This window comes from Camelus bactrianus, chromosome 10 (assembly GCF_048773025.1).
Source record: "Camelus bactrianus isolate YW-2024 breed Bactrian camel chromosome 10, ASM4877302v1, whole genome shotgun sequence".
Lineage (NCBI taxonomy): Eukaryota > Metazoa > Chordata > Mammalia > Artiodactyla > Camelidae > Camelus > Camelus bactrianus.
The window spans coordinates 5,215,319-5,240,346 of NC_133548.1; the positions used below are offsets into that span (position 1 = coordinate 5,215,319).

The window sequence follows — 25,028 nt, forward strand, 5'->3', positions numbered from 1 at the left end:
TCCCTCAGGCACATTCTCCTCCTAATGTAGAGTGCCCAGACCCTAGAGCAGTGGGAAAGGGGCAGGCAGAAGCCTCTGAGCCTCTCTAGAGGCCGATTAGAGCTGGGCTGGTCCCCGCACTGATTCCCAGACTCCCACTGGCCAGCACTTCTGCCTACTGCCAGGAAGTTGGTGAGGAGGAGGCGGGTATAGGGGTGAGTCAGCAATGTCATGAGCCCAAGGGACAAAGGTCATGGGTGGAGAATTGAGAGACACTGTTTACAGCAGCCCACCTCCTCCAGGGGGTCTTTCAGAGATAAGCCAGCCCGGTGGTCCAACCCATTTCTGACCCACCTTTCCCCTTCTGTTTGTTAGGAATTTTATCCTTGCACTGACAATTTGCGTGTCCGTCTGCTTGCCCTTTCGCCTGTGAGCTCCTGGGGGGCACAGAGGGACAATGGTTTCACTGGGGTCACACAAGTCCTGTGACTATCAGCACTTCCTACTTTCAAGAACCATTTTACGTCTATTTTAATTGAGCGAGTATGTGGGAAAGGGCTCAGAACAGTCCTTGGCACGCTGAAAGTGTCATGTAGGGTTATTGTTGGTACTTTCTACTCATACTCTCACATTAGTGTGAGGCAACAAGGGCAGATTTTGCTGATGAAGGACAGGGGATCTAAACATACTCTGGCCTTCTCAGCAGTGTGGAATCTTCCTGTCTAGGAGGGCAGGCAAGGGCAGTCTGTGAGACCCCAGGAGAGCCAAGGAGGCAAGCACTTGCCTGGACTAAAAGCCAACAGTGTCTTTGGGTGCAGACTGAGAAAGGAGACTTCAGAACCCATGGGCTTCTCCAGCCAGGTCTCCTGGGGCTGGTGTGGGTGGGGTGAGAGCACGGAAGGGGTCTGGATTAGCCCCAACTCTCTTCGGACCTCCAGACCTGCCCCCACAACACTCAGCGGGCCAAGGGGCGGGAGTGGAAGTCTCCAGCTGGGCTCTGGGGAGTTATAAACTGGCCACGGGGATTAGCGAGGCTGAAAAGAACATTTGCCTAGGAAGGGTAAACGGGAAGTGAGAGGCTGAGGATAACGCTCTGTGAAGTCCCCCGAGACCCACTGCAGACCAGTGTGGGGGCAGGAGGAGGTGGTGCAGTCTGGGGCATCATGACAGGTCCCCCACCCACTGCCTCACCCATTCTCCCCCACCCCAGAACACAGCTGCACTTGCAGCCCCGCCCCCTCTGTGCCGCCTGCCATTGGCTAGAGCCAGGCCCCGCCCCACAGAGGCGGGCTGCCATTGGCTTAGGTCTTTGCTGTTTGCATGTTTGTGGGGGTGGGAGGGAGGCGTCATACCCTGGAACCCTCGCATTTCCTTTCTGCTTGTCTGGGTCGTCCGTCTGCCCGTCGCTGGCCCCAGGCTCGCTCTCTGGCCCCAGCCCTCTCTCACTCTCTCTCTTAGCAGCTGTCTCTCTCGTGCCCGCTGGCCTGTCTTTCCTTCCCGGCAGTCGCCTCCTTCTCCGCCTGCCTGGGTGGCCGCCATGGGCCGGAAACGGCTCATCACTGACTCCTACCCTGTAGTGAAGAGGAGGGAGAGCCCCGCTGGGCACAGCAAGCGGGAGCTGGCACCAGAGCTAGGTCTCTGAGGTGTGGGAGGGCGGGAGGAGTGGACGCGGGGGACATGAGAGGACGTGGGCAGTGGAAAGGAAAGTGAAGTATGTCCTCTACTTCCTACAGCAGGCCTGGGAACGGATAGCAGAGGCAAAGGGGTGGTGAAGGCTGGGGAACAGTGGGACAGCTGTGAGGTGAGGGGAAGGGGGCCAGCTCCGCAGGGCACAGGCCTGGGCAGACCTCAGGAGCAGCATGTCATTGCAGGGGAAGAGCCCCAGCCCCTGAGCGTGGATGAAGCAGAGCTGGAGCTACTGAGGCAGTTTGACCTGGCCTGGCAGTATGGGCCCTGCACAGGTGAGAACCCCCTCAGGCCCCAAGAGCATGTCCCAGAGCCAGAACTGTCACCCACACGTCTATGAAGCAGCCCCGGCCCCTGCCTGACTCTCTGCACTGTCTCCTGAGACTGGGGGGTGTGGAGGTCCTGACATACCCCTCCACACATTATCTAGCCTAGACTCTTCCTTGCCCCAACACGAAGTCCCAGTGTCTTCTTTCCACCCTGGCAGGGATCACACGGCTGCAGCGCTGGCATCGGGCAGAGCAGATGGGCTTGGAGCCTCCCCCGGAAGTCCGTCAGGTGCTGTGTGCCCACCCTGGAGATCCCCGCTTCCAGTGCAGGTCAGAGACAGGCCAGGGAGGGCTTTCAGGGGAGCCAGGGACTTCTCTAGGCACCACCAGCCTGCTGGCCCCGGATGGGGGCTCTCTTGGCCTGAGGGAGAAATAGATGCAGCCTTGGGGGTCCTTGCTGAGCAGGCAAGAAGATTCTACAAGGTGCCTGGCTCAGGAGGCAAAAGCTTGTTTTAATAATTCTTATGCCTGAGCTCATGGTGGAGGAAAGGTGCACCCAGGGCCCAAGGTACTATTTAGTACTGAGAGCCTGGCCAAGGGCTATAGGACATGGCCAAGAACTGGGGCTGGTGAAATCAGATCAAGAGACTTGACTGACTCTGGTTTCTCCCTCCATCTCATACCCCCTCGCACAGCCTCTGGCATCTCTATCCCCTTTGACACATCGCCTAAGACCTCTTGCCCGCAACTTGAGAACCTCAGGACACAAGCAAGAGCCAGTTGCTTCCCCTCGGCTCAGCTCTGCTGTGGAGAACGTTTGGCAGGAAAGAGTGTGATCACAGGGAAGGAAAAAGGCTGTGTCTGGAGCTCTCTGCGGCTCAGCCCTCCATCTAATGAGCAGGCTCCCAGTGCCCCCTCTGAGAACCCACACGGCTGAAGCCAACCACCTCCAACATGGAGAGTGGTCTCTGAGGATGAGGACTTGGCCATGAGCCTTTGGAAGCCCGCCACACGCCTGACCTGAACACTGTGGTCCTTGGGATGGTGCAGCCGACTCGGTGCAGCTTTGGGCAGAACCAGACTCAGGCAGAAGGCAGATGATCTAAGAGGCAAAGTTGACCTCCCCACCTCAGGCTGGGACTCTGAGGGCAGAACTGGCTGAGCTCACGGGGCAAGGGGTTCACTAATGCTTATCAATAAAGAACACTGAGTCTGGAAGCCTGATCTCCAGTCCCTTAATGTGGTCCTGCTTGGGCTGGCAGCACCCAGCAATCTGATAGCTGGAGAGAGCCAGCACCACGCTTTCCTGTAAGGTGTACATGCTTCTTCCACTGCCTAACCCTCGACCTGAGAAGGAGGAAAGACACCTTAAAAAAAACCCAACGGACAAGTCCTCACAGCGCTGAGCAACCTCTGGCGCCCCCTGGTGGTAACCAGGAAGACTACTCTAGCCACCTTCACTGGCCAGCCAGGAAAAACCCACCACCTGGCCTGCCCAGTGTTGCACACCTCACAAAAATGGGTCCTTTGTCAGAGCAGGATCCAGGGGACCCATGACTCATAAGGTCCAGACAGACATATACATTCCCAGCAAGCACCACTACTTCCCACATGGGGGCTACCTGGATCCAAAGCTGGGTTGGGGGTGGGCTTCCACCCATAGGACCTGCCCAGAGATGGCCATCATCTGAGGGGCTTTGGTAGGGAACTGGATGGTCCTGGAGATGGAGGAGAAATAGCTGTATTTAGAAACAATGCTTAAGGGACCCTGGGATGGTATGACATGGAGACTGGAATCAGTACTCCTTATAATGGTGTTACCTTCATTTGATGTATCGGCCCTCCGTCCTGGGGTGGAGAAACAGAACCATGAACTCCTTGGAAGCAGGTTTAGACAGTGACCAAGGAGCCTTTTTTAGCCCCCATTTTATCGAGCACTGACCATGCCTCAAGTGCTTTAAATATATTACCTCTAAATTTCCTAAAAAACCTTCAAGGTAGATTTTACAGAGAGGGAAACTGAAGCCCAGAAAGGTTGTGCAAAATTGTCCAGAAGCACCAGCAGGTATGTGATCATGCAGAGATGAGGGGCTTTTCCTGTCTCCTCCCTGCCCCTGCCCATCTGCTGAGCACCTGCCATGAGCTGGGCTCTAGAGGTCCTCTTGGGTGTTATTAGGGGGGAGGAGATAGACAAAAACAAACACGTAAATAGTATGTCAGGCTGTGGTAAGTGCTAGGCAGAGTTAGGGTTAGAGGTTAGAGAAGGCCAAGGGTGCTGGAGAGGCAGCTCAGGGAAGGCTCCCTGACAGGGCAGCATCTGGGAGTGCTTCCGGCAGAAGGAGCAACAGGCCCACACTCCCCAAGGCATGAGTGTTTCCAGTCCGGTCAAGGAGCAGTGCGGAGGCCAGTGCAGCTGGGCAGAGGCAGCGCAGGGAGCAGGGGTGGGGGAAACAAGGCCAGAGAGGTAGCAGGCAGGTCCCATAGGGCCTGATAGGACAGGATAAGGAATCTGGATTTTATTCTGAATGAGAGAGGAAGACATTGGTGGGTTTTAAGGCAATAAATGACAATCAAATTTATGTTTTGAAAAACATTACTCTGTTGGTGAACAGCTTGTGGGGTTGGGGAAAGAAGAGGCAACACAAACACTCAGGAGGCTACTGGAGTTGGCCAGTGGGAGGCAGTGGTGACTTAGACCAGGGTGGGAGACAGAGGTGGCAGGAAGTGGCTAGATTCTTTCTACATTTTGAAGGCAAAACTAACTGACAGGACTTGCTGATCCGTTAGGTGTGGAGTTTAAGAGAAAGAGAGGAGCCAAGGATAACTCCAAAAGTTTTGGCTTGAGCAACTGGAAGAACAGAGTTCCCATTACTAAGACAGGAAAGATTGTGGGAAGGGGAGGGTGGGGTGGGGAATTAAGAGTTCAGATTTGAAGTCTGTGACACATCTAAGATGGGGAGTAGGCAGTGGATATGCAAGTCTGGATGTGAGAGAGAAATCTGAGCATCTTTCAGGTGGTATTTAAAGCCATGTGTGTGGGTGAGATGACCTGAGTGAGTATAGTTAGAGAAGAAGTGGTCTCTGGGACCATGGCCCTGGGACCTTCTATGCTTAGAGGGCATGCAGCAAAGGAGACTGAGGAGTGGCAAGACTGGCGGAAAGCCAGGAGACGGTGGGCCTGGGAGGCCTGGGTGGAGGGTGTTTCAAGGTCTCAGATGCTTCTGAGAGGCTGGTAAGATGAAGCCGGCAAAGAGCACACTGGACTTGGTCATGCAGAGGTCACTGCAGACAAGCGGCATCCATGGGGTGACAGGGATGAGTGTGCCTCGAGTGGGCTCAGAGGGAAGGATGGCAGAAGTGGAAATGGGGTCATGCCAGTTGTTTCAGGGATCTTTTACTGTAAAGGGAGAAATGAGTGGTAACTAAAGAGGATGTGGGATCAAGGAAGGTTGTGTTTTTTTTTATCACATTATTCTAGAATTTTTTTGGCAAGGGGGAGGTAATTAGGTTTATGTATTTTTAATAGAAATACTGGGGATTGAACCCAGGACCTCAGGCATGCTAAGCGTGTGCTCTACCATTTGAGCTATACCCTCCCCATTAAGGAAGGGTTTTTATTTGTTGTTTTGTTCCATCTTTTGTTTTAGATAGAGTGATATTACAGCATAATTACATGGAGAAGAGAGTGGTCCAACAGGGAGGGACACTGAGGCGGCAGAAGACAGAGGAGGCAGTTGTGTGAGCGAAGTCTGTGAGGTGAGAAGGGCCAGGACTGGTACACAAGGAAGAGTGTGGCCTTAGGTAGGAGCACCCACCATGGCAGGGAGGGAGGCAGAGGCTGTGGGAGTGGATGCAGGGAGAGGGGTATGGTTGGGGGTGGGAACACTGGAGCATCAGATGTTTGCTCACAGCCTGGACTGGCTGGAAGGGATGTGATGTTTATTAAGTGACAATCCACGCCATCTGCTGCACTTAACATTATCTCATTGACTGCTCAGAACAATCTCATTAAGTGAGTATTATCCACTTCCACAGATAAGGAAACCGAGGCTGAGAGGAAAAGTGACTGGCTTAATCAATAAACACCAGGGCCCAATTCCCACCCAGGTCTGTCTTCCCGCTATGTCACTGCACCTGTGCTCCAACCCACACCTGTGCTCCAGGTGTTCAGGATGGCATCGACAAGATAAGACCTACCCGTGGAGAAATTAAAAAATAATGTAATACAAGTGCTACCTTGGGGCAAGTAGGAATGGTGTGAATACAGTTCTCAGGAAGGAGAGAGACCACATATTAAAGGGACCCTTGCTGCAAGGGCCCTGAGCAGAGGACCGCCATGCCCTGCAGCACTGCCTAACCTCTTCTGCTGGCCATGTCCCTGCATCTCAGACCTTTCCATGCAGAATGAAAGCAGACTTGCCACTGGGGCTGGGGGTTGGGGTGGCCCAAGACACCGACACTCTGAATATTCTTAAGCAGTTGTGTGTTTTATCTTTGGCCAGTTTTGCATTCTACTCCATGATATATCTGGAGCAGTTGCTGTAACAGAAAAACAGATGAACCTACTTATCAAGTAAAATGAACCCCAGGAAGATGCGATCATGTGTGGCCTATGACTGGTTTCATATACCAGTGACACACCCTCTATCGCCCAGCTGAGGTCGAGCAGCATCGCAGAAAGCACCAAATAAGCGTTTATCAGAAGGAAATGGGAGGTCAGTGGCCCTTGAAGGGTGAGTAAGAATCCGCAGACAGAGAAAAACATTCTAGACCGAGGGACTGGGCTGAGCAAAAGTAGTGAGGAGAGGTGGGTGTATGCGCCCAGGGGAGAGGTGTGCAACCCGCAGCACTTGCTCTATGAAAAATCAGTGCAACCAAAAGCCGGCATTTCAGTGCTTGCTATGTATCCAGTACTGTCCTAAGTGCCTTTTATCCTCAAAGCAGCCCTAGAAATGATTCTAAACGTTTTATAAAGCAATTTTAATGAGGAAATTCAGGCACAGAGAGGTTAGGTACTTGCCCAGGATCACACAGCATGTAAATATCAGGAATAGGACTTGATCCCAGAGTCCTGTTACAGAGACTGCACTTCTGTCACATGGGATAATGCTGGTGAGGTCCTCTGGGACAAACACAGGTGCTTGAGCCTGAGGCAAAGGAGTTTGGGTTCATCCACGGTGATAAGAATGCCTGAAGGTTTTTGAGCAGGAGAGAGATAGTATAAAATAATCATTTCAGAGAATCTTTCTGACCAGGTACAAGCTACAAAATATTCACAACATGGGTGCTGAGACCCTGGTTAACAGACAGTGTGAAGGACGAAGAGTTATGGGAGGTTGCAAAGAAAGTTGGCAAGACTTGCACCTGGGAAGGGAGGGATGGGGAGGAGGCATCAAATGACTCAGGTTTTGAGCTTGGGTGGGTTAGAGGATGCTGGTGCCACAGGCCAAAAAATGGAAACTGGGGGGGAAGATAGGATCGATTTCATGCATGCTTAGTTTGAGATGATGACAGGACATCCAAATGGAAACATCTAGTAGGCAATGAAAACCTAGAGGTCAAGTCCAGCAGCAAGGTCAAAGGAGAGTGTGGTACCCAGGGGACAGAGGGGAATCACCTGCCTAGAACTGACATTTGAGCCCATGAGTTCTCTGAGAGAGGAAACAGAGACAGGGAGAGGGTGCAAAGATAGGACCAAATTTGGCACTTGGGAAAATACTCTCCAGAAGAAGGTGGAAGAAGCCCAGCAAAGAAGAGGGGAGAGTGTCAGAGAGGCCGGAGAGACGAGGTAGAGTTGTGTCTGGAAGTTCTTGAGAACCTCACATGTGGCAATGGCTGGTGTGATGTGCTGAGATGCCAAGGAAGAAATCATCAGCAGGAGATGGACAGGTTACAGATGGCTCACCCTAATTCAGTCCCCATATTTCCTGCTTCCCTCTGGCCTTGTTTTGTAGTTCTCGCTGGCATCCCCAGCTGCCATAGTAACTACCATGCCACACCCATCAATGAGGGGCGCACTGATTCATTCTTTATTGACTCAGGTGTGGCAACATTTATCCACTCTCAAACTCACTAGTAGTGTGAGGGCTTAATTTACCAAGAAACTTGAGTAAACAAGGAAAAGGAAGACGTTTCTGAATTAGCTGAGAAGTAGATGGAAGCCACAACAGTGCCCACTTGAGGCGAATGTGGGTGACCACCACCTCTAGGACTTCTGGGACGCTCAGCATGATTGCTAGTTTTCTCTGCAGGTGGGGCTCCGGTTCATCTGCCTGAGTTCTAAAGTAGAAAACAACAACTTTATGCTAGTCATGGCAGATGCAAATTAGAACCTAGCCCTAAGCACCAGGAGCTTGCTGGGGGAGAGGGGGGAGAGAGAGAGAGAGGGAATTTCAAACACTGCCACAAGACAGGTGTGAACTTGACTCAGGAAAACAGACTTCTGACAATGAAGCAGAGCATTTAAAGATGAGAAGGGGCTTCCACAAGTTGAAAAGGTCTCAGGTAATTCCTGAGCACTACTTTGGTCCGTGGTCTCTTGAAGGAAAAGGCATTTCCTAGAGACCTCCTCTGTGTGGGAGCCTCCTTCACCCCGCCTGGAGGTTTCTGTGACTCCCTGTCCTGCAATTGCTACCTTGACTGCACGCTGCTCTCTCTGCACAGCTTTCCCTCAGAAGCACTAAGCATTCCTCCTCTATCCCCTGTGCAACCCGTTTACATTTTATTATAGCATGTTACATTGCTACAGCGATACATTTCATCATCTCCACTGCTGGAGAGTATTTCATCCTTGTCACCAGTGTAACTAGCACAGGGATAGCTACACAGTAAGCACTCACAGCTGAAAAAACCTTCCCACTTCACTGGCACCTACCATTTGATCTGTTGGTCCTGTCCAGCCTGTGAGAATCATTTATGTACCTGTCGTGAAGGCCAGTCCTAAACTCCAGTGAAATGTGGTCTCCAACTATGTCACTTCTCCCAGCAGTTGTGTGGCCTTGACAGCAGGTGCCATCTTTTCCTTCTCATCAAGGAAAGCATCAAAGCTGTCAACTTCAGAGGCAGGACCCTTTTCATTTTCTGCTTTGAAGCTTGTGCCCGCACTGGGCCAGCAGGCTGAGTGTTCAGCTGAGGTTCTCTCATATGAGCAGAGGCAGTTGTTGGCTGGAGGAGCATCCAGCCAGCTTCTCCACGTGCGCTCAAGAGCATGGCTGCCCAGGGTCCTACTATTACCTCCCACAACGTTGGGGTGTAAACTGGGACAACTCCAAGGACACCAGTTTGGCATGATTTATCAAAATTACAAATGCATGTGTCCCTTTCAGTCCATATCTAGAAATTTATCCTACAGATACTCTTGTAGGTCCAAAATAACATTACAGTACTGTTTGTAATGGCAGAGACTATAAACAGCCTAAAATGTCTATCAATGAGGCACCAGCAAAGTAGGCTGCAGTGCACAGCGGGCACCGTGCTGTGAAAAAGTTCCAGGAAGCTCTGTGTGTATTGGTACAGAGTGGGATGATCTCCAAAATAAACAGTTAAGTGGGAAAAAAGATTTACAGAACAGTGTGTATAATATGCTACAATTTAGGTTAAAACGTGTGTGTATTCACTTGTTTTAAGCACACAGGATCTCTGAAAGGACACCCAAGAAATTGATAACATCAGTTGCTTTTGAGAGGAAGGTAACTTGGTGGCTTAGAAACAGGAATGAGGGACTTTTGAATTTGAACTATTTAACTGTATTACCTATTTAATCAATCTATCAATAAGAAAAAAGTCTTGCCACATCCATGTTGATGTATTTAATAAATACTAAAAATAACAGAAACAATCCCACTGAGGTAGAAGGGTCACTGCGTCATGTACTGCAATGGCTTTGTGCATGTCTCTGCTCCCATGATGCTGCACTCTTTTTATCATATTCCACTGGGAGAGAAGGGCCTTCTACCCGTCCTTACAGTGGGGTCCTAGCAGTTGGCAGGCCCATCTCCTCTTTTACTAGACCTCTGCCAGGCACCTGGCACTGCCCCACACTGGGATAACAGTCAACTTGTCATGGGGACTCTTGGTTTCTCAAGACTGCAAAAATTATGAGTCTAGTATAAGTCCATCCAGTTCATTCATTTATTCATTTAACAAGTTCATACAGGGTATCTGTCAGTAGTAGTAAGTATGTAGAATATATGGCTTGGGTCCAAGCCTTAAAGACCTTTCAGTCCACCCTAAATACATGAAAAGATGCCCAACTTCACTTCAAATAAGACTGGCAAAAGCTGAAACACTTGGACAGTATACTCTGTTGACAAGGTTTGGGGGAAACATGAAGGAGCGAAAGATGGCAGGGTCCCCAGGGAGGGGAATCTGGTAGTACTGATAAAATGACATGGCATTTACCTTTAACCCAGCAATCCCACTTTCAGGAATTTACCCTGAAGATTCACTTCCACAAACATAAAATAACATGTGCGTAAGCATTATTGACTGTGGCATTATTTGTAATAGCAGAATATTGGAAACAACTTAAATTCCTGTTCATGGATTAAATAAAACCGCTCAATGGAATACTGTGTAGCTATTAAAAAAAAAAAAAAGGAAGATTTCCATAAGCTGATATGGAGTGATTTCCAGGACAAATTGTTAAATAAGTAGTACAATTTACTACCTTTGTGTATGGAAGAAGGGGAAATGAGATAGACATTTGAAAAAAGAAACATAGGGAGAGTAAAGTAGAAACAAATAAAATGGTTGCTACTGTGGGTAGGTAAGAATGGGGTGGATGAAAGGATGGGAATGAGATTTCTCTATTTTTTTATATCGTTTCAGCTCACGAACCATATAAACATTTTACATATTCAAAACTGTATCGATAGTGGGGAGGGTACAGCTCAGTGGTAGAGCGCATGCTTAGCATGCACAAGGGCCTGGGGTCAATCCCCAGTGCCTCCAGTAAACAAACAAACAAACCTAATGACCTCACCCTCCTCCAAAAAAAAAAAAAAAAAAACAAAAAAAAAAACTATGTCAAAAAAGATTTTCAAAAATCCAAAAATTGAACATAAACAGTAACAAACGAACCCAACTGTATATCAAAATGATAATATAACCTCACAAAAAAGGAATACAAGAATCCAAGTAAATTATGAACACAGTTCATGGACCTCCTAAGAATAAAAGAACCACATCAATAAAAATCTTGAACTTTGCTTAGTAGATGTGTTGTTGATAATAGTACTGGTGTACTAATTCTAAAACTGTTTAGCTGTTTTTGTTTAAGACTAGAAAAAAATGAATAAATATATAGATGTTGGGAACCAGAGACTGTCAGAAAAGGAAGATCAGATACGGAATGGGGAAAGGTGAGGAAGAATCCTGAAATGTTAGATTTGAATTGGGGGTATCACTATGTTGATTTTTAAAAAATCAACTTTATTGAAATATAATTTATCTACAACAAAATTACAGGTTTTAAATATATAGTGTTGGTAAATGTATACACCAGTGTACCTCCCACCCAATTAAGATCTAGAGCACTTCCATCAGTCAGAACGTTCCCTCACTCTCCTTTGCACCCAATCTCTCCCTCCTCTTCCATCCCAAGTGATTTGATATCTATAATCAAAGATTTGTTTTGCCTGTTCTAGAACTTACATAAATGTCACCATTCAGCATACTTGACTTATTTCACTCATTATAATGTCTGAGAGATCCAACTATGTTGTTGTATGTCAGCACTTCATTCACCTTTGTTGCATTGTATGAACACACTCAAATGAAGCTATCCATTTATCAGCTGATGAACATCCTAGTTTTGGGCTCCAGTAAATCAAGCTGTTATGAATACTTATGTACAAGTCTTTGTGTAGGTATATGTTTTCATTTCTCTTGGATAAATGCTACGAGTCGGGCTGCTGGGAGGTATAACATATATACATTAATTTTATAAGAAACTGCTAATCTGTTTTCCAAAGTGGTTCTACCATTTTACATTCCCATCAGCAAAGCAATGTGTGAAAGTTTTTGTTGCCCCATATCCTACCAACACTTGTTATTGTTAGTCTTTTAAGTTTTAACCATTCTAGTAAGTGTGAAGTGGTATGTCACTGTGGTTTCAATTTGCATTTTTCTGATGTTGAGCATCTTTCATAGGTTTACTTGCCATTTATTTATCTCCTCTGGTGAAATGTCTTTTAAAATATTTTGTCCATTTTAAAATTAGGATTGTTTGGCTTCTTATTACTGAGTGGTAAAAGTTCTTTATATACTCTGGATATACAACCTTTGAGATATATATATATATATATTATGAATATTTCCTCCCAGCCTGTAGTTTGCCTTTTCATTTTCTAAATAGTGTCTTTTGAAGAACCAAAATTTTTAGTTCAATGAAATCTGATTGATCTACTTTTTTCTTTCATGGTTAGTGCTTTTTCATACCATAAGAAATATTTACCTACCCCTAACAAATATTTTTTTCTAGATGTTTTATTGTTTTAGCTTTTACATTTAAGGCTAAGATCTATTTTAAATTAATTGTCACTCTTTTTTTCCCTGATAATTGGTAATTTGTACTTTCCTTCTTTTTTCCCCTTAATCAGTCATACCAGGGGTTTATCAAATTCATTAATGTTTTCAAAGAACCAACTTTTGGCTTTGCCAACTTTCTCCATTCTTTGTGTATTTTCTATTTCATTAATTTCTGCTCTTCATTATTTCTTCCTTCTGTTAGGTTTAACTTGTTCTTTTTCTAATTTATTTTATTTTATTCTTTTATAAAGATAGAATTCACATAAAATCTACCATTTAAAGGTGTACAATTCAGTGGCTTTTAGTATATTCACTGTGTTGTGCAACAACTGACACTCTCTAATTTCAGAGTATTTCCATCACTCCAGAGAAACCCTGTACCTAACAGCAGTCAGTCTCAATTTCCTCCTGCAAACCACTAGTCTGCTTTCTGTCTCTATGGATTTGCCTATTCTGAATATTTCATTTAAATGGAATCATAGAATATGTGGCCCTTTGTGTCTGGCTTCTTTCACTTAGGATAAAGTTTTCAAGATTTATACATGTTGTAACATGTGACTACTTCATTCCTTTTGAAGCCTGAATAGTATTCCACTGTGTGGCTATATCATATTTTTTTTATCCATCCATTAGTTGGTGGACATTTGAGTTGTTTCTACTTTTGGGCTATAAGACTAATGTTGCTATGAACATGCATGTACAAATTTTATATGAACATATGTTTTCAATTCTCTTGGGTATATATTTAGGAGCAGAATTGCTGGATCATGTGGTAATTCTGTTTAACTTTTTGAGAAATCGGCAAACTTCTGGCTTCTTAACATAGAAATGTAGAATATTGACTTTAAACCTTTCTCTTTTTTTCTGATATAGACATTTAGTTACACATTTTTCTCTAAGTGCTTCTTTAGCTGCACTACACAAATTTTGATACTCTGTGCTTTCATTATTGTTCAGCTTGAAACATTTTCTAATTTCATTTGTTTTCTTCTTTGACTCATTAGTTATATAGAAACATATTCTTTAATTTCTAAACATCTGTGGATTTTCTAGATATATTATTTATTTCTAACTTAATTCCATTGTGATTAGAGAGCATATTCTATGACATTTGAATCTTTTGAAATGTATTGAGATTTATTTTATGGCCCAGGATATAATCCAGTTTAGTGAATACTCCATGAGTACTTGAAAAAAAATGTGCATTCTGCAATTATGGGGTGGAGTTTCTTTAATGTCAATTATATCAAGATGGTTGACTGTATTCAGAGTTTCTAAATCCTACTGCTTTTATGCCAAAATACTCTATCCGTCATCAGTAGAGGAGTTTTCAAATCTCTGACTATAACAGCATCATTGTCTGTTTTTCCCTTTAACTCTGTTAGTTTTTATTTCACTTTTTGTGCTGTTATCAAGTGCATATACACTTAGAATTATGTCTTCCTGTTCAGTTGACCCTTTTCTGATTATGAACTGTCTCTTTTTCTCTTCTAGTTCTCCTTGACATGATTTTGCCTGATATTAATGTGGCTGCATCAGCTTTCTATGTACATAGTGTATCTTTTTTCATCCTTTTACTTTCTGTGTCTGTATATTAAAATTATACCTTTTAGATAAATACAGTTGACCCTTGAACAACACAGGTTTAAGCTGCGGGCTCCACTTACACATGGATTCTTTTCAATAAATAGGTACTACGGTATTACATGATCTGCAGTTGGCTGAATCCATGGATGCATAACTGTGGACAGGGAGGGCTGACTGTAAGGTTATACCCAAATTTTCAACTGCAGGGAGGGCTGGTGCCGCTAATCCCTGCTTTGTTCAAGGGTCAACTATAGTTGGGTCTTGACTTTTTTTCTTTAATTGGAATGCTTGTATTTAAAGGAATTATTAATATAGTTGGGTTTAAGTCTGTGTTAACTTGCAAGGGCTGCCATAACAAAGTACTACAGACTGGGAGGCTTAAACGACAGAAATTTATTTACTCACAATTCTGGAAGCAAGAGGTCTGAGATCATGGTGTTGGCAGTGTTGGTTCCTTCTGAGAGCTGTGAGGAAGGAATCTATTCCAGGCCTCAATCTTTGGCTTGTATACAACTGTCTTTCCCTGCATCTTCACATCCTTTTCTCTCTGTACATGTCTGTGTCCAAATTTCCTCTGCTTATAAAGACACCAGTCATACTGGATTATGGTCTACCCTAATGACCTCATTTTCATGTAATACTTCTGTAAAAACTCTATCTCCAAATACAGTCACATTCTGAAGTGCAGGGTTTCAGTATGTGTATTTTGGTGGGAGACACAACTCAACCCATAACAAAGTATATTATCTTGCTATTTGTTTTCTATTTGCCCCATATATTCTTTTGTTCCTCAGTTCTTTCCTGACTTCTTTTGAAGAACTGAATGTTACATTTATTATATATAATTGATATTATAATTAATAATATATTACTAATGATTAATTAATAGATATAATGGTTGCATATTATGATTCAATATTAAATATAATTAACATTATATTTTATTTCCTCTATTTGCTTTTTAGCTATACCTTTTTATTATTTTTAATGACTGTTCTAGAAATTGTAATATACATCACATTTATCACATAATTGAACTTCACATTTCACAAAAGAACTTTACAATGTAATTGTATTTTTACTCTCATTCTTTGTGTTATTATCACATATTTTATTGCTACATATATCATAAACTGTATCTTATAATAATACTTCTACTATAAACAGTCATTTGTCTTTTATGGACATTAGGAGAAGAAAAAAGCCATTCTTTTATAATTACCCAGGTATTTATCAATCCTGTGGCCCTCATTCCTTCCTATAGATACAAGCTTCCAAATTTCTCTTCAGTCTAAATAACTTCATTTAGCATTTCTCATAGTGTAGGTCTGCTGGCAATAAATTCTCTCATTTTATGATTTTTCTGAAGATGTCTTTATTTCTCCTTCATTTTGAAGGATATTTTCATTGGCTATAGAATTCTAGATTGAAGTTCATCTTTGTCAGCACCTTAAAGGTGTGATTCCATTGTTCTCTGTCTTCCATTTCTTCATATCATTGTACCCCATATGTAATGTGTCTTGATGCTTCAGCATTAACAATAATGAGATAAAGCAGTATTAAATTATTGAAACAACAACAGAAAGAACATGTCTCTTATGTAGTACTCTTGCAAAGAGGTTTCACCTGAATCTAACTGAGAGGAAACATTCAAACAAATCCAAATTAAGAGATATTCTGCAAGATAACTAGTTTGCATTCTTCAAAAACATCAATGCCATGGAAAAAAAAAAAGGCAGGAGGACTATTCCAGATTTTAGGGATATCTGGAGAAATGTAACTATGATTGTAGTCTAGGCGATAATATTGCATTGTGAAATTTCTTGGTCACTATGGAAAATAGTTTGGCAGTTCCTCAGAAAGTTAAACAGACTTACCATATGATCCAGCAATTCCACTTCAAGGTATATACCCAAAAGAACTGAAAGCAGAGACTCAAATAGATGCTTGTACACCTGTGTTCAGAGCAGCATTATTCACAATAGCCAAAAGGTGGAAACAACCCAAGTGTCCAACAACAGATGAGTAACTAAACAAAATGTGATATACACATACAATGAAATATTATTCAACATTTAAAAGGAATAAAACTTTGATAATGCTACAACATAAGTAAACCTTTACAGACGTTATACTAAGTGAAATAAGCCAGACGCAAAAGGACAAATATTGTGAGGTTCCACTTATATGAACTACCTAGAATAGGCTAATCCAGAGAGACAGAAAGCAAAATAGAGGTTACCAGGGGAAAGGGATATTTAATGAGTATAGAATTTTCTTTTCAGGATGATGAAAAAGTTCTGAAAGTGGATAGTGGGTGATGGTTGCACAACATTGTGAATGTACTTAATGCCACAAATGTACACTTAAAATGGTTAAAATAGTAAATTTCATGTTAGGTATATTTTACCACAATTAAAAAATGGTAGTTATGTAGGATAATCTCCTTATTATTAGGGGATATAGGCCAAAATATTTAGAGGTGAAGTGTCTTAATGCCTGCAACTTATTTTCAGTGGATCTAGAAAAAAAGGGAAAGAAACGTGGCAAAAGGTTAACAACTGGTGAATCCAGATATGTGTTCAGTGTACTATTCTTTCAACTATTCTGTAAGTCTGAAAATGTTCAAAGTCTTTTATTTTGAAGGTGCTCAATAAATTGTTTAAAAATTTTTATTGATGTATAGTCAGTTTACAATGTGTCAGTTTCTGATGTATAGCATAATGTTTGTCATACATATATACACATATATTCGGTTTCATATTATTTTTCATTATAGGTTACTACAAGATATTGAATATAGTTCCCTGTGCTACATGGTAGGACCTTGCTGTTTATTTTATATATAGTAGTTAGTATCTGCAAATCTCAAACTCCCAATTTATCCCTTTCCACCCTCTTTCTCCCCTGGTAACTGAAAGTTTGCTTTTTATGTCTGTGAGTCTGTTTCTGTTTTGTAAATAAGTTCACTTGTGTCTTTTTTTTTTTTTTTTTAGATTCCACATATGAGTGATATCGTATGGTATTTTTCTTTGTCTTTCTGGCTTACTTCACTTAGAATGACATTCTCCAGGTCCATCCATGTTACTGCAAATGGCATTATCTTCCTATTTTTTATGGCTGAGTACTATTCCATTGTATATATGTATACCACAACCTTTTTATCCAGTCATCTGTTGATGGACATTTAGGTTGTTTCCATGTCTTGGCTATTGTAAATAGTGCTGCTATGAACATTGGGGTGCATGTGTCTTTTCGAATTAGAGTTCCCTCCAGATATATGCCCAGGAGTGGGATTGCTGGATCATACGGTAAGTCTATTTTTAGTTTTTTGAGGAATCTCCATACTGTTTTCCATAATGGCTGCACCAAACTACATTCCCACCAACAGTGTAGGAGGGTTCCCTTTTCTCCACACCCTCTCCAGAATTTATCATTTGCGGACTTTTTAATGATGGCCTTTCTGACTGGTGCGAAGTGATACCTCATTGTAGTTTTGATTTGCTTGTCTCTGATAATTAATGATATTGAGCAATTTTTCATGTTCCTATTGACCATTTGTATGTCTTCATTGGAGAATTGCTTGTTTAGGTCTTCTGCTCATTTTTGTATTGAGTTATTTGGGTTTTTTGTTGTTGTTGTTATTGAACTATATGAGCTGTTTTTATATTCTAGAAATTAAGCCCTTGTAAGTTGCACCATTTGCAAATATTTTTTCGCATTCCGTAGGTTGTCTTTCCGTTTTGCCTATGGTTTCCTCTGCTATGCAAAAGCTTATAATTTTAATTAGATCCCATTTGTTTATTTTTGCTTTTATTTCTATTGCCTGGGTAGACTGCCCTAGGAGAACATTGCTAAGATTTATGTCAGAAAATGTTTTTGCCTATGTTTTCTTTCAGGAATTTATAGTGTCTTGTCTTATGTTTAAGTCTTTAAGCCATTTTGAGTTTATTTCTGTGTATGGTGTGACAGTGTTCTAACTTCACTGATTTACATGCGGCTGTCCAGTTTTCCCAACACTACTTGCTGAAGAGACTGTCTTTTCTCCATTGTATATTCTTGCCTCCTTTGTTGAATATTAATTGACTGTAAGTCTGTGGGTTTATTTCTGGGCTCTATTTTGTTGCATTGATCCATATGTCTGTTTTTGTACCAATATCATGCTGTTTTGATTACTGTAGTTCTGTAGTATTGTCTGAAGTCTGGAAGGGTTATTCATCCAGATTCGTTCCTTTTCTTCAGTAGTGCTTTGGCAATTCTGGGTCTTCTGTGATTCCATATAAATTTTAGGATTATTTGTTCTAGTTCTGTGAAAAATGTCCTGGGTAATTTTATAGGGATCGCATTACATCTGCAGATTGCTTTGGGTAGTATGGCCATTTTAGCAATATTAATTCTTCCAATCCAACAGCATGGGATATCTTTCCATTTCTTTACATCATCTTTAATTTTCTTAATCAATGTTTTGTAGTTCTCTACATATAAGTCTTTCACGTCCCTGGCCAGATTTTTTCCTAAGAATTTTATTTTTTTGGATGCGATTTTAACAGGGATTCTTTCTTTATTTTCCTTTTCTGGTATTTCATTGTTTGTGTAAAGAAAAGCAACTGATTTCTATATGTTAATCTTTTATCCTGCTACCTTGCCGCATTCTTTTATCAGCTCTAGCAGTTTTTGTGTGGAGCCTTTAGGGTCTTTTATATATAGTGACAGTTTTATATCTTCTCTTCCAATTTGGACCCCTGTTATTTCTTTTTCTTGTCTGATTGCTATGGCTAGAACTTCCAAAACTATGTTAAATAGAAGTAGTGATCCACTTCTTTTTCCAGATTTTAGCAGGATCAATAAAAATTTTTAAATGAATAAATGAATGTGAGAGGGGATCCTCCCAGACAGATAGAACAGCATGAGCAATGGTTAAGGGGAAGAAAAAGTGTTTTCAAGAAATAGTAATCTAATTTGACTTGAGTCAAAGGTGCATATAAGGACGTTGTAGGAGATAAAGTCAGAAAGGTAGGCTATGTGCCAAATTGGAAAAGGCCCTGAGCAAGGAACAGAGTCTGTTCTGTACTTGGCAAGCAATGAGGAGCACCACGGAAGGCAATAAACATGGGAGTAACATATGTGAAGTGATGCAATACTTCTGAAAGATTACCCTAGTCATGACGCTCTGGACAGACTAAAGGGCCTAACAGCTAGAAGGCTACTACAGTAGTCTAGGCATGGGAGCAGGCACTTAGGCTAGGTGGAGGAAGTAGGAATAAAAGGCAACTGTTTTGTGAAGGCCCTTCAGAATTTGATAACTGATGAAATGTGGAAAGTGAGAATTATCACCCTGAGGTTTACACCTGGGTGTAGCAGAATAGAGGAAATGGGAGTCAGCAGGAAAGGCTGGTTTGCAGCTCAAGACTCAAAGAGATGAACTATAAGAAAAAGAAATAGGTTTAGTTTTATCCCAGCATTCCTGTCAAATTGATCCTTCATAGGCCCTCAGGCTGTCAAACAGGGTCCAATCAGAACAGAATTCTCCACTGGACCCGCCTCACCCACGCCTGGGACCAGCAGGCCCTGAGAGCTGACTGATACCTACAGTCCTTCTCTGGCAGTATTCCTTCAACTTGGTTCCTCTCCATTTAGCCTGCACATAGTTCTGTCTCCTTGCCCTAACCTCGTTTCTTTGCTGAGTCCTTTTTCTTTTGTAAGAGGAGAGGAATGCAGCATGCAGGCCAAGATGGGCATTCCTAAGCAGCTCAGGTGTGGGTGGGCCAAGGGCGGAGGGAGAGAGGGAAGAGATGAAAGAGCAGGGCTGAGGTGGAGGAGGAGGCTGGAGCAGGATGGTGGGTGGGGCAGCAGGGACACTTGCAACATATCTGGCTATGGGGAGAGCCTGCAAGCCTTGCTCCAGCCAGTCCCACCGGCCATACAGGATGTCCAGCAGGACTGGGGGTGGGGGGGAATCTCTGCTTGCCAGTCAGGAATCCCACTGACCCCAATAATTTCATGTGTTGCCCCCAAACTACTTACTCTATCCTCATGGCACTCAGCCTCCCTCTCCCAGCTTCCCAATTCTGTATAGAAAATAAAAGCTTGAGGTTGGCAGGAGTGTGGACATTCTGACAAGGTGGAGTTCAGCCTAGCACAGGAACACCTGGACAATCAGACAGTGGGCAGGGCTGGAGAAGGCATCAAGCTGAGCCACAAGTCAGGGTGGAAGCCGTGGAGAAAGTTTCTTGAGGCCTTCGTCAGAGGCCTTGGAGTCAGTCTGCCAAACCAAGAGATGAGCTGCACAGCAGAGTGCCACCTGACTCTGCTGTCCTGGGCACACCTGCCCAGCTCCACACCTTCTCAGGCCAAGTGCATATGTGGGGTGCATATAATCAGCTCCGACTCCCACCTCCGCCCTCCAGGGGCCTCCTCCTTCACCCAACCTGTCGCCCACCACCGCAATCACATCTGGCTTGAGTTAGGCCAGCACATGGGGCCTTGCTTTAACCTGGGCTTGCTCTGCATGCCCCTCCCTGCCATACCCGCCTCCCCACCTTTACCTCCAAGACTCACTGACCTGCCACCAGGGGTGGCAGTGGGGTGGGGTGTGGCATTACTATACAGACCAGGGAATCTCACTGGGATGACTCTGCCAACTTGCCTCCCTACCCACTGGGAAAATAGCTTTTGTGTTCTTGATCCTCAAGCTCAAGATAAAGAATCCCCTACGGTGTCCCAGCTATCCAGTGCAGCTGCCTGGCGATGTGCAAACCTGGTAGAGTAAGGGGAGGAGCACTGCTCTCGGGAGCGACCTGCTGCCATGGGACAAGTCAGCGACTAGCGAGGGCCTGAGAGTGAGAGGTTCTGGCCAAATATGCCCAACGACAGAGAAGCTGGGCTGGAGAACTGAGGAAAACAGGCAGGAAATTCCAGCTGAAATGGGAAGGAAGGAGAGCCCTGGTTTAAAGTCAGGTTAGCCTTGCACTGTGTCTTTATCAGGAAGTAGATAGTACCCTTTTAGTGACAGCCATCGCAGTGGAAAGATCACTGGTCTCAATGCCACCATTTGGCTCTTTGACCTAAATCTAAAAACTGATATCCCTCAGATGGAAAAGGGAAAGTCATAATACAAGACTCTCCAGCTTGCAAATTGTAAAGGATCATCATGCTTCTAAAGCAGGCTGATGTAGGCCTCCGTGGCAGGCCCTGAGCTGTGGTAACCTTTTCTCAAGCACCAGGTCTGGAGTTACTAAGGCTTCCTGTGGTACTCAGCTACACAGGAATCCTGACACACCCAGCAAGCACATACCTTCAGCCAGCAAAGGAGAAGCAAACTGGAGAGGCAGGATGGAGAGGAAGAGCAGGACTCTGGGTGGGAGCTTGGGCTGCCAGGAAGATGGTGTAACACCTCACCCTGGGTCACAGATCCAGGAAAGGGAGCATTTGAGGCTCCCAGAAGTCTCGTACCATCCTACACCCAGGGACAAAATAGGCAGTCAGCTGTGCCCCATCCTTTCTGTGGTTGTACCCACTTAATCTCTCCCCAGCTTCCTTGTTCTGAGGATGGCTGCACGCTTTGTGAGCAATAGAGGATCCCAGGGGATGTCTAAACAGCACTTGGGAGGGTTGCTGTGTCCTCAAGCCTTTCTCCTTTCAATCTTCTCCGCTTTGTTCTCCTCAAGTAACAGATCCAGCCCAGGTCCTAAGGTAGTTCCCTGCTCCCCAGGTCACTGCACAGCTGCTCTAAGTGGGCTGCTTCAGTGCCAGCTACCGGCACACGGTCAGCCCTGCGCAGGACTCTGGAAGGGCAGGGCCCAGACATCAGCCTAAGATGCTGCTGCTGAGCCCCCCTCATTCCTTGGCAGCAGCCGTAGGCCTTGGCAACCTAGTTTCCCACTCCCAGGTGGGTCGCAGATGGGGAGAGGAAGGTCTCTGGGGAGGAGTAGGCCACAGAAAAAGAAGAGCCAAGAACAGACACAATGCCACAGAGCCAAAGGAGTATCCATCCCTGGTCCTCAAGACTGCCTCCTGACCCTGCGCCGCACTTCCCTTCCTCGCACTCTTTCAGCTTGTCTCCACGGAAGGAGACTCACAAACCCTCCCACCCACTCAAAAGACCCTGTTCGCTCTGCTCCCAGTTGGCTGGTCCTGCACTAAATACGCCAACAACACGGCCCTTGCCCCCAAATCATCTGCCTCTTCACATTCTTCCCCTGGAAGAGGGGCTGGAAGAGGGCATATGAGCCTAATAAAAGGGCCTCAGGATAATACAGAGACCACATCTTGGTTCCTCTCCACAGGAACCCCTGTCATAGCCCCTGTTCCTTCACTAATTTTACCATGTGCCATCCGTGGGTGAAGCTGGGACTAAAATACTGACCAAAACCCAGTCCCTGCCTTCTAAGAGCTCAGCATCTACAGACATTTCTCCCCTTTGTCTCAGGGCTGTGGGGAGGCTGCCCAGAATATTTTTCCCTACCTCTTCACATATCCACATTTTCCACATACTTCAGGACCCACCTCAAATGCTATCTGCCTGTTGACACTTTCATTATACAGCCACTCAGCAGTGGTGTCCCCTGTCTCTGAACGCTCACCTTTACCTGTATGAATGAGCCCAGTTACCTGTACCTCTCTCCAGACACATCACTTTCTACTTATGTGTTCTGTACGCATAGTTGATCTTCTCTACTAGACTCTTCATTTCCTGAGGACAAAGATCATCTTATACATCTTTGTATCTTCCAGAGCACCCCACACAGTACTATGTACATAAAAGGTGCTCAAAATATACTAATGGAATAAGGCTCCCACATAAAGATGTCTGGTGGATGAGCAAAGGCTTATTTGTGAAGCTACTGGAAGTTCTCAGACTTAAAAATACATTTTTATCACTAATTTAAAACTCCTTGTTAGGATTTTTCACAATTAACATAAAGAACTCAAGGTAAGTAGCATAGGATTCTTGGGCATTCCTTTTAACTGTGTGTATATCCAATCTTATGTAAATGTTCTATTATATAAATATTATAATTCAATATTCAGCTGTTTCTGCACCATAATATGGAAGTGCTCACATCCTCTATGTATCTCCCACAAAGGAAGGCATCTTCTGCACTATGTGGTGTTGGCACTCTCCCTAAATGCTGTATGGTACTGATATGACCCAGAGTACAGTTGAAGGGAAGAGATACACTGGCCATGAGTGTCCAGCCTTGGGTAAGAAGGCTGAGGCTTCCCATCAGAATCAGCCTATAAAACCATCCTGCCTAGGAGAACAGATTTGCCCATCAATAGAGGAAGTGACTCCAAAAATTAGGAAAAGGTCTCATGGGGCTAAGGAATGTTTTTGAAAAAGAATCAGAATTGACGGCTGGGACTGAGATAGCACTTACTATGTGCAGGCTAAAAACTTACTCTCATTTAACCTTCAAAAACCTGAAATGGTTCTATCAGTACCTCCAGTTTTGCAAATGAGAAAACAGCCTCAAGAGATGTAATAACTTTGCTCAAAGTCACATACCCAAGTGTCTCTGACTCTAGATCCTGACCTGAGATTCCTGCTCAAACCATCCAGTTCCCCTTTTTCCTTCTTGCATTTGGTGTGCAATGAGGGGCAATGATCCCATATCCGCTAGAAGAGACCTTAGGGAACACGTGTTTCAGCCTCTTTACAGAGAGGGAAACTTCGGCTCAGAGAGATAAAGGGACTTGGGTCACACAGAGCCAGGGTCTGCTCTGCGACGGAATCGCAAAGTGCACTAGAGTTCCGATCCAAGCTCCATTTTATAGAGGGGGAAGTCAAGCAGAGGGATGAGCCCGGGGTCTCTTGTAGTCTTCAGAGGCTGAGCCGTATCCAACCCCAGGCGCTCTCATTATCCTGCCCCGCGCTACCTGCATGTTCACCTGGGGCGCCAACCAACCCCGCGGGCTGCCGCGCCCAGCCCGCGCCCCGCGAGTACCTGTCGGCGGCGCGCAGGCCCTTGGCCGGGGGTGACAAGGTGCTGGCGTGGAACGAGCAGAGTCGCGCAGGCCAGAGTCGGACACGGCCTCTCGAGTCCGAGCCTCCCCGGGCCCCTTCGCCTCAGAACGCCAAGGCCCCGGGAGCGCGCGGACGCCCGGACGCTGCTGGGAACTCGGGAGCGCTGATGCCGGGAGGCAAAGTCGGCTGGCCTACTTCCCTCAGGTTCCTACTTCCCTCTCCTCAGACCCTGTCCTAGCGCCAGGGCACCTGAGAGATAGCAACAGCTTGGTGCCCTAACTGCCGGGACTCAGGAGGGCGAGGTTCCCATGGAAACGAAAAAAGAGGCTTTTCGCGCGTGCGCGGATGCCCTAGGCACGCAGGGGAGTGTGGTTTCCGGGAAGTCGCCCGGCGGCCAGAGGAACGGACGCAAGATGGCGCCCCAGTGTCGCGACCGGTTTTGAGCTGCCGGGTTTCCCCCAACATCCCTCCCCGGGGCCCTTTCTGGGCGCTGCCGGGTGAGAAAGACTGCGGAGGCCTGAAGGATAGTTTCTCTTGGCAGCCGCGGTTCTGAGGCGTCTGGGGTGCTGGGTGAAGAGGCGGGGTCGCGGTCTCCTGGGCGCGGGTTCAGCTTTGTCGTTTCAAAACTTGTCCTGACGAGGGTAGGCTCTGGCTCATGACTCGTCCCAGCCCCGGCTGAGCCGGGCGGCACGGAGGGAGAATGTTGTGGAGATGGGAGCTGGCCCAGAAGGGATGGGCTGCCCAAGGGACGCTAGCTCCTCGTCGCACTGGTGTTCCAGTCGGGCCTGGGCGACCGCTCCGGCTCTTGGGAGGCTCCTGTATCAGGTGCGAGTTGAACTGGGAGTCCGTGAGCAGGGGTCCTCCTGACCATCCCTCCGGCTTCCCTGCCCACGGCGCGTCTTGAGCAGAATTGTGAACTCGGTACATTGATGGCCCTGGAACCACCCTTTCCATTCCCGAATTAGGCCTTCGGACTGAGATCTAGAAATCTAAGATCTAATTCAGGCTTT

The 25,028-nt window shown here is 45.2% G+C and overlaps 1 protein-coding gene and 1 long non-coding RNA gene across 2 annotated transcripts in view; one reads left to right on the forward strand and one right to left on the reverse strand.

The window, feature by feature from the left end:
* The window catches only part of LOC123617339 (uncharacterized), a 41,097-nt gene extending 16,709 nt beyond the window's left edge, over positions 1-24,388 (reverse strand). The window contains exons 1-2 of the long non-coding RNA XR_012509506.1: positions 23,999-24,388; positions 21,346-21,507 (exon numbers count right to left, since the gene is read on the reverse strand). This is a non-coding gene — a long non-coding RNA (uncharacterized LOC123617339). The remainder of the gene's footprint in view (positions 1-21,345; positions 21,508-23,998) is intronic.
* POLD4 (DNA polymerase delta 4, accessory subunit) lies at positions 1,314-3,152 on the forward strand. Its single transcript, XM_010956717.3, has 4 exons — positions 1,314-1,613; positions 1,851-1,940; positions 2,153-2,264; positions 2,630-3,152. The coding sequence occupies exons 1-4, from the start codon at positions 1,517-1,519 to the stop codon at positions 2,652-2,654; spliced, it is 324 nt and encodes a 107-aa protein (XP_010955019.1). The 5' UTR covers positions 1,314-1,516; the 3' UTR covers positions 2,655-3,152.
* Positions 24,389-25,028: the final 640 nt, after the last annotated feature.

Coding starts and splice junctions, on each gene's coding strand:
- POLD4 (XM_010956717.3), top strand. CDS start 1,517: ATGGGCCGGAAACGGCTCATCACTGACTCCTACCCTGTAGTGAAGAGG. Junction 1,614..1,850: donor GGAGCTGGCACCAGAGCTAG/GTCTCTGAGGTG, acceptor ATGTCATTGCAG/GGGAAGAGCCCCAGCCCCTG. Junction 2,265..2,629: donor GATCCCCGCTTCCAGTGCAG/GTCAGAGACAGG, acceptor CCCCTCGCACAG/CCTCTGGCATCTCTATCCCC.